Source organism: Scyliorhinus canicula, chromosome 3 (assembly GCF_902713615.1).
Source record: "Scyliorhinus canicula chromosome 3, sScyCan1.1, whole genome shotgun sequence".
Lineage (NCBI taxonomy): Eukaryota > Metazoa > Chordata > Chondrichthyes > Carcharhiniformes > Scyliorhinidae > Scyliorhinus > Scyliorhinus canicula.
Genome location: NC_052148.1, coordinates 157,676,543 through 157,691,527, shown reverse-complemented (window position 1 = coordinate 157,691,527; position 14,985 = coordinate 157,676,543). Strand labels below are relative to the sequence as shown.

Genomic DNA, 14,985 nt, shown 5'->3' with positions numbered 1-14,985 from the left:
CTTTTAACCGTTGCCGTATCATTTCCCATAAGTTGTTTTGGCTCTTTTTACCTACAGGAAACTGCCATTGGTGATTTTAGTAAATTTCTTTCCCAACATTTTGAAAAAGACACTGACAAAATGCAAAGGATTGTAAGGTTGGTAGCTGAAAAGGAATTGGATGCTGGTATTGACTGGTAAGTGCCTTTAAAAAATTTTAAATTAAATATCTGTAACATTTTGAACACAGTCAAATTGATGGTGAAATTACCTCTCATTCAGATATTTTCCTGCTCCTGCTCTTCCTCTTATTAGGGGCAAACATGATAGTGATAGATCCCATTTTTTCAGTATTATGGCAGTATCATTGTCTACACAATAGGTTGGAGCTAGTATGATTGAAGTATAATTGGGGGATGATTAATATCCCATCAACATTCCAGTTATGATTAGCTTACTGAAAAGCTATTTGACTTCCTATTATCACTGGGCCGACAGGTATTGTAGCCACTGTCCTTTAAATCTCTCCTGGTGAAATGGTGAGGGGCAGTAACTTTGTACCTGGGAGACCTGAATGGCAATAAGTAATTTCCCAGAGTTAATGGGCAAAATTCTCTGCCACCCGTCGCCAGTAGTGGGGTTCCCAATGTGGCGGAGAATTGGGCGTCGGGGAAAAAAATGGATGCTCCGGCTGTCTGCTGGCAGCGGGATCGAGGTTCGTGCCCGCACACCAGTGGGAGGAGGATGCAAATGAGTCTTAATGACCCAAATTGCATCCACTTAACAGGCTGGGCACCATATTCTCCCGCGTGATTCTCCGGTCCTCTGTGCTGGGAATCACTCCAGGTATTGGCCCCAAAGTCCATCTGAGGGCCACCCTCTCCCCCCACACAATGCTAGAACTGCCCACCCCACCCCCACCAGACCACCCCCTCCCACAGCCATCCCAGAGACACCCTAAATAGAGACCCCCAGATAGTCCCCTAAATAGGGGATCCCCCAGAGACGCCCTAAAGAAAGGGACCCACAGATACTCTTAAATAGTGGGACCCCCAGAGACTCCTTAAATAGGCAGATCCCCACCGACAATCCCTAAAGGAAGGGACCCCTCCCGAGATCCCCTCACAGACCCAAGAGAAATGAAATCCCTGTCTGCAAGCCCCCATGAAAACAGAGAGAACTGTTAGGAAGGCCCCCACAGAAAAGAGACCCCCTGTCTGGGAAGGCCCCCACAGAAAAGAGACCCCCTGTCTGGAAGCTAGAGTGAAAAACAATTACTGCTGTAACACTCACCTGGGCAATACACCTGTTGGCTCAGACTGAGGAAGCACACATGTCAATTCCTGGAAAGAGAAAGCAGTGACCTATGTTTAAACTTCAGATCCTTGAGTGGCGAGCCACACATTTGACAGCTTCCACACACACACAGCTGTGAACCTTGCTTCATTTACCTTCCTTCATGGTTCAATAACTCTGAAGTGATCTGACCAGTGTTTACAAACATCAACCACTTCAAAGAGAGTTAAGTGCATTCCCATCGCCTCCTTCACTCGAGTGATTTTGAAGTACTCAACTGGAAATTGACAGCACTTTAGTGACTGGTCTAGTCTCGGATCCAGAACCGTGTTAAACCCACCCCCCATAATCAGCTGGTACGAGTCCAGGTCCGGAATTTTCCCCAGCCCCCCCCTGGCAAATGCAACATCATCCCAGTTTGGGGAGTATATATTCACCAACAATGCAGCCATTCCCTCCAGCTTCCCACTGACCACAATAAATCTACCCCCCGGGTCTGCCTCTATCCTTCCCACCTCGAATGCCACCTTTTTATTAACCAGAATTGCCACCCCCCTTGTGTTAAAGTCTAATCCTGAATGAAACACCCTTCTTCAGTCTGTCTTGGTCTCGCAGCTTCAAGTGCGTCTCTTGCAACATAGCCACGTCCGCCTTCAGTTGCCTCAAGTGTGTGAACACACGGGCTCTTTTGAACGGCCTCCCCCCATCGCCCCTCCCACGTTAATTTTGAGCTCACCCCCCACTTTGCTTCCGTGGACTAGCCCTCCCAACTAGCCTGGCAGCTCCCGACCTGGCGTCTAGCATCCTACCACCTGCTGGTTCCCCTCCATCCCACTCGTTTCCAGGACAATGGCAAAAAGCACAAAAGACAAACAATTGCTCCCAACATCCAAGCACAAAGGCTCACCCCATATCCCTTAATAAAATCTTATCCAGTCAAACGTCTTCGAACAGAGCCAGATGGAACAAATCGAGGAGAAAAAAAGGAAAAAGGAATTATACATGCAGAATCTCAAACAACTTTTTGTAATTTAATTTGCGATGTTCAAAGTTAAAAGACTAAGGTTTTTACAAGACAAAACATCACTTCTAACTCAGTTCTCCACAGTCAAGGTTCAAGGTCCTTGTTTTCCCATCAGGTTATTGTCCTTCATAAAGTCCGTCACGTCCCCCGGCAAGCCAAAGTACAGCTTCCGACCCTCGTGGGTCACCCATAGACGGGCCGGGTAAAGCAGTCCAAACTTTATTTGCTTCTTATACAGGGCCACCTAAAACTCGCCCTCTTCTTTGCGAGTTCTGCTCCCTAGTCCAGGTACACCGGATCTCAGCATCTTCCCACATGCACCGTTTCGTCTGCCTGGCCCATCTCATGATACGTTCCTTATCTAGGAACCGATGCAGTCGTACCACCATCGCCCTCAGGGGCTCACGGCCCTGGGGCTTACGCATAAGTGCTCTATGGGCCCGGTCCACCTCCAACGGCTTGCGGAACGCACCCTTCCCTATCAGCTTCTCCAGCATCTTCCCCACATACGCACTGGCATCCGATCCTTCCTTCCCCTCTGGCAGACCAACGATCCGGATATTCTGTCTCCGAGCGTGGTTCTCCAGGTCCTCCACTTTCTCCAGCAGTCGTTTCTGTTGTTTCTGTAGCATCCCGATCTCCGCTGCCAGCGCGGTGGACTGCTCTTCTTGTTCTGCCGCCAGCTCCTCCAGCCTATGGATTGCCTGTCCCTGGGTCAATCTCTCCTCCACACGGTCGACCACCGCCCTAATCAAATCCACCGCCAGGTTCTCCGCACACTCCTTGCGATGTTGAGTGAACTTCTCAGTCAAGAAGTTCACCAACTGGTCCATCGATCATTGAGCTGGCGAGGTCAGACCCTGCGTCCCTGCCATTGCCTCCTTCGAACTCTAGCCCTCGCTTCCAACACACTTTTGATTCCTCCTTTTTCGATTTTCTCCTGGTCGCAGCTCCAAAACCAGTGGTCACCTCCTTCTCTTCTCACTTTTACACCTTTGTTTTTGAAAAATCCCTGTGGAAATCCAGCTTAAAAGCCACAGAAAAACCACCAAGGGCGGGAGCAGCCAAATGTGCGACCTTTCACTCCATGGCCAGCACCGGAAGTCTTATAGAACATTTTTAATGCACTCAAGATATCCAAATCACTTAACAGCCAATAAATGACTTTTTAAGTAAAGCTGTAGTTGGAACGTATAAAATGCAGTAGACAATTTGCCAACATTATGGTCCTCAAAACAGCAATGAGATAAATGAACTGATAATCTGTTGGAGTGGGTGTTGGTCAGCTTGTGACTAGAATGAACACATCAACACTAAATTGATGCTAATTTTAAGTGGGACATGCAAAATGAGGCTTAAGCAATTTTCATTTCAACAATTCCTTTGAACAAAATAGGATAGTCACCTGCCTTTAAATGGTACTCACAATGTTGCTTCACAGCGCCAGGGTCCCAGGTTCCATTCCCGGCTTGGGTCACTCGGTGCAGAATTTGCACAATCTCCCCGTGTATGCGTGGGTTTCCTCCGGGTGCTCCAGTTTCCTCCCACAAGTCCCGAAAGATGTGCTGCTAGGTAATTTGGACATTCTGAATTCTCCCTCTGTATATCCGAACAGGCGCCGGAATGTGGCGACTAGGGTCTTTTCGCAGTAACTTCATTGCAGTGTTAATGTAAGCTTACTTGTGACAATAAAGATTATTATTATAAAATCATTATGTAGGAGTAGTAGTGGCACTGGCCATTTACCTTTATGCTGGAGTTTCTACATTTACAATGTCTGACAGTTATCGATTAATGCCGAGAGAAATGTTGCAATGTTCACCTTTCTGCTGATCTATTCCATATTTCTTTTGTAGCACTTCCTGAACCTGTGTACTCTGTATCATAACTATTATTTTCAAAGGTATATGGGCAAGAAAAGACTTCCATTTAATGGAAAAAAGCTACAAAAGTTGTTCAATGAAGCACTCGTACCATCTCTGAAATACCTTTTAGAGAAAGTTTATGGTATGAAAAGTATTGAAGAAGCGAAAGAAAGGGTATTTAGTTCTTTTATTTTGCACATATTGAATGTATTAGTATGTGACAATCTGTTTTGATTATTTCACTTTAGGTATCCGTTATTATATTGATCCATATTTGTAAATATAACCAAATCTCCAGTTTTGTTATGAATTATTTATGCATTTATTCAATCCTTACTCCAATTATTTTGAAGTAACCTATGTATTGCTTTTCCTCGTTTTCCCATTTATCTCCTTGATGCCACTTGTGCTTTCCATGGCTGTTGTTTTAAAAGTCTATTTCAAAGTTTATCGTCCCCATTCCTTCTGCAGATCCCATCCTCTTCCAAATCCCAAAATGACTCAATTCTCCCCGCATCCTGATCAAGGAAACTGAGGCCAATTGTTTCTTTTTCTCAGTTATTGGTTTCTATGTAAATCCTAACACAGAGCATAATCACAAACCGTTGATCCTGGCCTTACTCACTTGTGATCAGTGACTTACCCAGTGTTCTCTCTGTACATTGCTCCAAAGGATGAATATTTGACCTGGCACCTAGCTGCTTCAAGGTGATGTTTGTCTCGCAGAACGCTGATGAGAACTGGATTCTTTCACTTGGGATAATGCTCTTTTCGTAAAATAGGCCGTGCACGAGCACAGGGGCATGGCTATACAATGTCATGATAAAATTCTTCTAGCTAGTTGTTAAAGACGGAGATCAGAAGCAAATCTTTATGCAGTTTCAGAATTATTTGCAATGTGAGACACTACAAATGGCTAGTTTCTAACTCTACACCCCACCAGAGGCAATGGCGTAGTGGTATTGTCGCATAGTGGTATTGTCACTGGACTAGTAACCCAGAGATCCAGCATAATAATGCTCTGGGGATCATGGTTCAAATCCCACCATGGCAGATGGTAAAAATTTGAATTTAAGTAAAATCTGTAATTAAAAAGTTTAATGATGATCATGAAACCATTGTCGTTAAAAAGCCCATCTTGTTCCCTAATGCCCTTCAGGGAAGGTAATCTATCAACCTTACCTGCTCTGGCCTATATGTGACTCATGATCCCCAGCAGTGTGGTTGACTCTTAAATGCCCTTGGGGAAGAGCAATAAATACTGGTCCAGCCAGCGATGCCCACATCCCATGAAGGAATATTTTAAAAAGTCTCTTTATATTCTTTTGACAAATAAACTAATTGAAATCCCCTTAAAGGTGCAACCAATTTATATGTGCACAATTATCCAATGGGTGCTTTCCACCAAGTGTACACTTAACCTTAATTCAAACAATTAATAGTGGAGGCTGAATCATTGAATACATTCCAGGCTAAGGTAGACTCTTGATCTCCAAGGGCAGGCAGTAAAGTGGAGTTAGTGAAGGCTTTTATCAGATCAGACATGATCAGATCTCATTGAATGGTCAAGCAGGCTTAATGGGCTGAATGGCCTCTTCATACTTCTCTTTATGATCTTTTGAGTGTCAGTGAGATGAAACCTTTACCAGTAAAGGAAGGGCTCTGAATATTTTCTTTGTACAACGGTTCTATTGGAAAACCAACTCTTATTGTTTATTCAGGTGTCCAAAGACCTTAAGACAACAGTATTAGAAGCAGCCAATGACTTTGAGTACAAGCTTAAACACGACCTTCATGACGCAAGGTAAAAATCTAAAACCATAAGGTAATTACATAGAAAGCTATATTCAACTCCTTACCTCATTCATTTGAAAAACTAACTCTGGACACTGCCTTCAACCATCCCTTACTTTACCAGATTTTCACAGGAAAGCTCTGGTCCCAGTAATTGAGTCTCACATATTTGCAGCATAGTTCGGAAAATCTCATTTTTCTCCTGTGAGAACCATTAGGAGCTGGTGAACTGTGTAACAAGGAATTGCCAAATCCTTATATGAAAGAGAAAATGTTGGAAAACCTCAGCTGGTCTGGCAGCATCTGTAGGGAGAGAAAAGAACTAATGTTTCGAGTCAGATGACTCTTTGTCAAAACTATGACAAAGAGTCATCGGACTCGAAACGTTAGCTCTTTTCTCTCCCTACAGATGCTGTCAGAACTGCTGAGGTTTTCCAGCATTTTCTCTTTCGTTTCAGATTCCAGCATCCGCAGTAACTTGCTTATATTTTTTGCCAAATCCTTATTGTGTCTAGAAGAGGGGTGATCATGATACAGAGGAGACAAGCATAGCATTTTGTCCCTGACCATCAATACTAATCAGAAGCTGAATTGGACGAGTCACAGCAACATCTTGACTACAAGAGTACATAACTGCTGGTTACTCTACAACATTCTGATCCCTCAAAACTTATTCACCATTGGGAAAGTTTTTATTTCTTTCAAGATCTATTTTATCTATTATTGTGCCATGGAACTGCCTAATTGCATCATATCAACTATGTTTTATTGCAACAGCACTCATAAATGCATGAGGGGTAAGATTTATGGTACTCTCAAGTCTACCCCACATTAGTAAGATTATAGAAACAAAACTGGATGCTGGAAATCTGAAATAAAAAGAAAAAATGCTGGAACTATTCCAGCACGTCAGGCAGCATCTGTGGAAAGAGAAGCTGATTTAACATTTCGAGTCTATATGACTCTTCAGAGTCGAAATGTTCTCTCTCCACAGATACTGCCTGACCTGCTGAGTCTTTCCAGCATATTCTCTTTCCATTGGTAGGTATGCCCTGACAATTTCAACTTACAAATTCCCAATCTCATTGGTAAATGCTGCAAGCTATCGAGCTGAACAGAGATTCAGGTGAACACTGAAAATAAGAATGTCCATTGTTCTCAATTAAACCCTTGAAAACCTTGCTCGGCATTACATTTTCCATCTCACTTCATACATGTCATCTGAGTAATCGTGGATATTTCAAGATGAAACCTAAAAAAAACCCCAAAACTACAACACTGTTAATTCATTAGTTTGTTTGTAGTTATACATTTTCAAAACAGTCAGAGGGAATTGTGTTGTATTTTGTGCTCTACTTTAATCATGGACGTGATCTACTGACAGTTCACGACGGATATTCCGGTCCCGTGCCGGTGCACGGGTTTCCCGGTGACGAGGGGTGCAGTCATCAGGAAATCCTGTTGACAATGGCGAGGTCGGTAAATCCCGCTGATGGGCCGCCTCTGCCGCCAAAAAACACGCAACGGCTGGCCGGTAAATCCTACCCCATAATTTAAACTATCTTTTAAATAACTTTGCCAAAGAACCTGCCTTGACATAAATCAAAATTAAATAACACCCGGCTGGCCCCACTTCAGTTTACTCACTAACCAATATAATGAAATTATGTTCTGTAATGCTCTCGTTTTGTTATGTAAAATGTGCTAACGATGAACTACTTTTACACTTTAGATGGAAATCCTTCGCAGGAAGGATGAAGACCCGAGGCGCAAATCCCAAGCCAAGAATATGGCAGCTGGTGACCACAGCGCTGAAAAACGAATTCAAAAGAAATGAAATTGAAAAGTTTAAGTCTAGCGTTGGCGATATGATCAAAATGGTATGTTAGAATTTCATGAGTTGAAATTTCGACTTGTTAGAAACAGTCTAACTCTAGCTGCGTGTGTTAATCAAGGAAACAAACATCAAACAATTTCATTTGAAATTATGTGTGCAATTGATTTCTGATAGGGCTCATTCCTTTACTTCGATATCTATCCTCAATTTCAAGTGAATTAATGCTTAATTAAAATCTCCATATGGCAGATGAAGTAAAACTTGATGTTTTTCCCCCCCAAAATGTACCTTATTTCTAACATTTTTTAAAGTAAATAACATGCCCAAAATTGACATTACATAAGGTGCAAAGCAAATCAGTTACTTCCAACCTGTAAGTTACTTACTACATTTCCAGTTAATATAGTTACAAGCTTTATTGCATGACAAAGATGAGGTTTTGTCCAGTTTCCATCTCCTCAATGTACAATGGCAGAAAGGCATTGAATGGCTGAAAGATGTTTCCTGTGTTTCTGTGATATGTTTTTCTGTTTTGATGAACATATGTATAGTAATTATGCTGAAAGGAAAGCGACCAAATGTATGCTCAGAAAAACCACCAGAAAATTAAATGTAAATAATTATTTGTAAAAGTTAATAGAATAGGATGATTTTAAAGAGAGAATGCACAAAAAGGCTGTTAGGTGCACAGCTTTTCACTCCAGCTTAGGGAGTGAATGGCATTTGACTTCACACTTCAAATTCCAGTGCCCACGATTTCAATTGCGAGAATTATGCTCCCTAAACCCCGCCAACTTTCCCCTTCTTCCTTAAATCTTCCTTATAACCTTTGAACATTTTTCTGACTTTTTTCACAGGTGTTACATTTGCAAAGAGAATATAAATTAAACAGCATAGAGATACTATTGAGTTTTTTGTTTAAAGCACAAAAGAGTAGCAATAGTAATTGTGGGTCTGTCACTTTGGGCACGACTCTCGGAAAAAATTTCTAATTTCATTTCTGGCGGTCTTTTCAGGGAGCTTCCTGTCGGCTTTGCTGGAAAGTTCTCCACCGCAGTCCAATGACACTTTAGTCACTTTTTTGGGCGCTGGGGAGCTTCTCACTGGTTTAGTCCACACATAGTGCACGAACCTCTGGCCAAGCTGCGCCAGAAAAGTATCTCGCCGTGGCGCAGTGTGGTTGGGATCTACCCGGCTCCCAACGACTCACAAAATTCAACGCAATCTCGCGACGCATTGCAAGGGGAATTCTGCCAACAATGGATGGGATTGCCTTTTGGCAAATCTGCATGTTAGAGTGAGGCAGAAAGACTCACTCTAATATGCAGATTCCCGAGGTAATCCCTTCGCTTCGTGGACATCGGGCAAGTGCCATTTTGTACTGGTCCAGATGGACACCAGACAGAACACCACACGTGGGGGTCTCCAACGGGATTGGAGGCCCTCAGCTCCATGGCCTTTGAGCACCTAGGACTGCTGGTGCCACCTGGGTACCATGTCAGTGCCAGCCTGCCACACTAACAGTGCCATCTGGGTGCCAGCCTGGCACTGTCGAGGTTTCCTGATGAGCAGCCAGCTGGCAGGGGCACTGCCAGGGTACCAGGTTGGCACTGCCAAGGTGCCAAGATGGCATTTTCTACGCATGCGTGATCGGATGGGGGTTGCCCGCTGTGGGTGTTGAGGGTGCATGGGGGATGGCAGGGAAGCAGGAGACCACCCCATGCTGCGTTCGGGCTGGAGCGAGGGGAGGGGGGGGGGGGGGGGGGGGAGAGGTCGGGATTCTTTTTGGGGCCTCGGAGATTGGGATGCAATTTTTAAATGACGTCCCGATATCTTGCAACAATGAGGAGTTCTGGCGAGCAGAGCTCCCCACTGTACAAAATGGGGCTATGTGCGGCCTCGTCCGCATGTTCTTCGTTCAGGCCCCTTATTCAAAGCAAGTGGCGTTGAATAGCCATGTGTTTCTCAGCACTGCGAGTGCCGGAAACATGTTGCTAAACATGGACACACGGTGACTTTGTTCCCCTTTGGGAAGATCACACCTTTAGAATTTTTTTCAGCACTGTGGGGCTGAACTCAGATTGGGCCACCATTTTGAAAGGGGATCCCGATCGCTAGGTGAGCATGTGGGTCTCCCACACTCATGGGCACTACCCCACACCCCCCAAGTGAGGACACTCCACTATGGGGGTCGCTTACAGCGGCCCCTCCCTTCAATGACCCCCACCCATCTACACCCAACCTCCCGGAGGCCCCTACTTTACCTGCCCTGCACACCCACATCTTTCAAACTCCCCCTCCACCCTCCTTTCATCAGCATGGCCCACTTGGAAGTGGCAACCTTTCCCTGCCACCGTGGCATCCGGACAGTGCCACCCGGGCACCTTGGCAGTGCCAAGGTGCCAGCTGGACAGTGCCTAGGTGTCCACATTCCAGGGGGCCACCCTGCACTGACCTGACTGCCCAGGGGCCTCCAATGTCCTGGGAGACCCTCCGAGGTGACTTTCCACCTGGTAAACATTCTTGTGGATCAGTACTGACTGGCGCCTGACTGCAGCCTCGCTGGGGAGGCCGGAGAATTGAGGAAGGCTGGTGTAGACTGGGTAGGTAGGCCATAAATAGATTTAAGACCAACTTCTACGAGCGCCGTTTTGTCCGGCCCCTTTAGGGCAGAGTTCCGATTCCAACGCTTCGGGGGACTTGGGTGAATCCTGCGAGGCACGGAGGCTGCCAGGAGTCCCACAGGAGGTCTCTCCCGGGATTCTCTTCTCCAGCCGCGTTGTGCTCTCGCTCGAATGCAACACGGCCAGCGAATCGAGCCTTTTGTGGCAAGAAATTGTTTTTATGCAGGTTTTGGTATGCAGTGGCGGATTGATAAAATATTACAACCCTATTTCAAACAGCCTCAAAAATATTATTCAGGTGATGGGATTTTTCCTTAGTTTTGGTGGATCCTTTCCTGTCAAATTGACCAAAATTACATGCGATATAGATGACAGAAAAGGCCGAAGTGCCATGTTGGACTCAGAATGTTAACTCTGTTTCTGTCTCCGCAGATGCTGCCAGACCCCCTGAGTATATCCAGTGATTTTCTGATTTTTATTTCCGATTCAGGGGCTAGTTTAGCACAGGGCTAAATCGCTGGCTTTGAAAGCAGACCAAGGCAGGCCAGCAGCATGGTTCAATTCCCGCAACAGCCTCCCCGAACAGGCGCCGGAATGTGGCGACTAGGGGCTTTTCACAGTAACTTCATTTAAAGCCTACTTGTGACAATAAACGATTTTCATTTCATTTCATTTCCACCATCTGTGGTAGTTTGCTTTTATTATACAAGAATAGGTCATTCAGCCCAACTCCACATGTAGGGTTTTATGCTCCACAGGAGCCTCCTTTTATCTTTCTACATCTAACTAATCCTATCCAACTTCATCTTCTAGGTTAGATGTCTCTAATAACATAGATTTTAAATGTTACGTTTTCCTGCTTGCAACACAATTTTTAAAAATGTATTTGTTGTATATGAATGTCCATTCCTAACTTCCCTTAAAATGGACATACCCCAGGGGTTGTATTTGATTAAGTGAAAAATAATGAGTTATTGTTATATGATGTTATATTATAGGTTGTGCATGCACCCATTTTCAATATGCTCTGCCAATTGATAAGGCTCCTGGAACAGGCCCCTGTTCCCATCACCTTTGTCTAATGTCCAGACTGTGTTCGACAGACTGACTGTCCAGACTATTCTAATTGAAAACTTATATATATTTATTTCCAGGTTGATGCTGCACTGGAGGGCTCAAGGACCACTTCTTAAGTCATAAATGGGATATGGACGGCCTTGGCAGAGTTGAATTTAGTACATTTTCTGAGAAAGTAGTAAAGGACGTTTTCTTTCAATACTGTACTAAAATCTCTGCCCAGAGTATCTTCTGAAGTCCTCTAGTGGGGCTTAAGCCCAGTGTTGTACGTAATCACATGATATAGAAAGGACTTGAATTGTGATTGTTTCTTCCAACTTTGGAATTTTTAACATTAGCCAGCCAGAAGCACTATATATTGAAAGCATTTTTTCTTTGCAGTGCAGAACTTTTGCTTCAGAACTTAAATTTTATATAAGATGTTGAAAGTATGCAGAGGAGAGGGACTTGGTTGATATGAGACTGGAAATTGCTCATTTCCTTATGATCAATGAGATCATAACCATTTCTCATGCTTGGGATCTGATGGCACAATTTGCAAAGTTGCTACAATCTCTTATTTCTATGTTTTCTACTCTAAAGCTTGGCAAAACCTACCTTACATACCGTGGATGTGAATTTTATATTTGTTTTCTTTTGGTCTTGCTGACAAAAGATTTTAACATTTTATTATATGCATTTATACCTTTTTTATATCTAATGGATCAACGACACAGTACGTCTTTAGTATTAATTTTGATTTGTTAAGCTGTTTAGATTTTAGAAAATAGGCTAGTGAGAAGACTGCAGTAACTAAGATGCTCATTCTAGATTTGCAATTTAAGGTTCTGTTACAATATTTTTCACTGAAGTGAATAAAGAAAATCACTAAATTTCTGTTGATTTATACACTTCTAAAACAGATTACTTCATATGCAATATTTTTGATTTCATAGTTTAAATTAGGAAAAGGCATCTGTTTATGTCAAGCATGATTATTGTATATGTGGCATATTTCCTTTCCGTAAACAATAAAATCATTATTTTACATTGAGCATGGATGTCTTCCTTTCATTCAGAAATTCAGCAAGGCCATATCATTGTGAAGACATTTTTATATTTGTACATGGAATATGAGGAGCTTTAGAAGTCTGGCTATCTTGCCAATCTCTAATTACCCTGAGTCAATGATGGTGGCCCTTTTCCTTGAACAGTTGCAGTCCTTATGGTGATGGTGTTTGTGGGGAATTCCAAGATTTCAAACCAGTGATTTTGAAAAAACAGCATTAAATATCCAAGTGTGACATTAAAATTTGTAGCACATTACTCTGTTTAAAATTAAAGACTTCTGCATTTCCCTACGTTATAACAGCAACTGCAATTTTAAAAATTCTTCATTGGCTGTAAAGTGCTTCTGGACATTGAGGTCTGAAGGTACTCTTCTTACTTTCAACAACTCGTATTTATATAGCAGATTGCATGTGGAAGATCGGCACTTTGGAGATGAAATTAGACAAAACTATTCGGAGACAAAAGAAGAATTATTAGCAGTAGTAAGTCAAAGGCTTGGTGAAGAGCATGGATTTTCAGCAAGGCCTTAAAAGGAGATGGAACAGAGAGGCTTAAGGAGGAAATTCCAGAGTCTGACGCCTAGATTTTGAAAACATGATCATCAATGTTGGAGCAAAGGCAATAAAATAGTTAAAAGGCTGGTGAGAGAGGAATGGAGGGTTTGATTGGTGAGTTTACAGAAACATTCCCGAGACTGGGGGCGGGTTCCACGAAATTGGAAAATAATGAATGTAACTCCTTTTTTGAAAAAGGGAGTGAGACGGAAACATGAAAGCGACAGGCCAGTTCGCTGAACATCCATAATAGAGGAAACCTTATAAGCTATTATTGAAAATGTTCTCGCAGGGCGCCTGGAAAAATTCTGGCTAATCAGGCAGAGTCAAATCGGACTGTTTCTGGTTGGCAAGATGTAATAAGTGGTGATCTTAATAATCAGTGCTGGGGCCTCAACTTTTTACAATTTTATATGAATGACTTGGATGAAGGGACCAAAGGTATGGTTGCTAAATTTGCTGATGACACAGATAGGTAGGAAAGTAAATTATGAGGAGGACATAAGGAGGCTACAAAGAGATATAGATAGATGAAGTGATTGGGCAAAGACCTAGCAAATGGATAATAATATGGAAAAATGTGAAATTGTCCATTTTGCCATGAAAAATTAAAAATAAACATATTGAGCGCGATGCAGCCACCGTGTATCATTCAGCCAGGCCCAATGGCTGAATCCCTTGAGAGTCCTAAATCGGGCTCTGCACTGGGCTGATCGTGAGTCACCTAAAGCGCTCTGGGCACGATCGAGATCTAAGCCATCAGGCTTATTTTAATACTCGGACGCTGCTTTCACCCGGCTCACGAGAGTCAATGGCTCCACATGCAAGACTTCAACCGGGCGCCGTTTAGCAGTGGATTCCATGAACATGGACCAGGCATGATGGCACCTCGGGGATCTCACAGGCCATTAGAGACCCCTGGGTGGCACTGCCAGGTGTCAAGCTGGCAGAGCCAAGATGCCAGGTTGGCACTGCTAGAGGTTGGGCTCCAGGAGGGCCTTGGCCATTGGGGTGTGGGGGGGGGGGGGGGGGGGGGGCTGGTTGGGATCACTAGTAGGTTGGAGGGTGTGCAGAGATCAGGACTGTTGGTCAAAATGACTTCCCAATCTGCAAGGAGCCTTTCCTGCTGGCGAGTCCAGCTCACCAGTGCAAGAAATCTACTAAAGTGTAGCCTCACTGAGGAGAGACACCCCGAAGCCCCAAAAAACAGCAAAGTGCTGGTGAATATCTGGCAATTCTTGGCACAGCAGCCGCCGAGAAACACCCCGCCCAAAACCAGACTTCAAGTCTGCTGGGTGGCACAGTGGTTAGCACTGCTGTCACGGCGCTGAGGACCCGGGTTCGATCCCGGCTCTGGGTCACTGTCCGTGTGGAGTTTGCATATTATCCCCATGTCTTCATGGGTTTCACTCCCACAAGCCAAAGATTTGCTGGTTAGGTGGATTGGCCAGGCTAAATTACCCCTTTATTGGAAAAAAAATAATTGGGACCTTTAAATTTATATTTTTTTAAGTTTCAAGTCTGCTGAATCGTGCCCATAACCTAAATGGTGAGAGATTACAGAGCTCTGAGGTGCAGAGGGATCTTGGTGCATGAATCACAAAAGCTTGGCATGCAGGTACAGCAAGTAATTAGGAAAGTTAATAGAATGTTATAATTTAATGCGAGAGAAATGGAATACAAAAGTCAGGAGGTTATGCTTCAGTAATACAGAGTAATGGTGAGACCACATCTGGAGTACTGGGTACAATATTGGTCCCGATATTTAAAGGAGGATGTAAATGCGTTACTAAACTTATACCTGGATTGGGCGAGTTGCTTTATGGGGAAAGGTTGGACAGGCTAGGCTTGTATCCGCTGGAGTTTAGAGGAATAAGAGATGACT

The 14,985-nt window shown here is 43.7% G+C and overlaps 1 protein-coding gene across 1 annotated transcript in view; it reads left to right on the top strand.

Moving 5' to 3' along the window:
• Window positions 1–12,530, top strand: part of LOC119963046 — a 125,581-nt gene extending 113,051 nt beyond the window's left edge. The window contains exons 9-13 of the mRNA XM_038791555.1: window positions 58–176; window positions 4,203–4,338; window positions 5,886–5,968; window positions 7,691–7,838; window positions 11,574–12,530. Coding sequence (XP_038647483.1) covers window positions 58–176; window positions 4,203–4,338; window positions 5,886–5,968; window positions 7,691–7,838; window positions 11,574–11,612 — 525 coding nt within the window. The 3' untranslated portion in view covers window positions 11,613–12,530. The remainder of the gene's footprint in view (window positions 1–57; window positions 177–4,202; window positions 4,339–5,885; window positions 5,969–7,690; window positions 7,839–11,573) is intronic.
• Window positions 12,531–14,985: the final 2,455 nt, after the last annotated feature.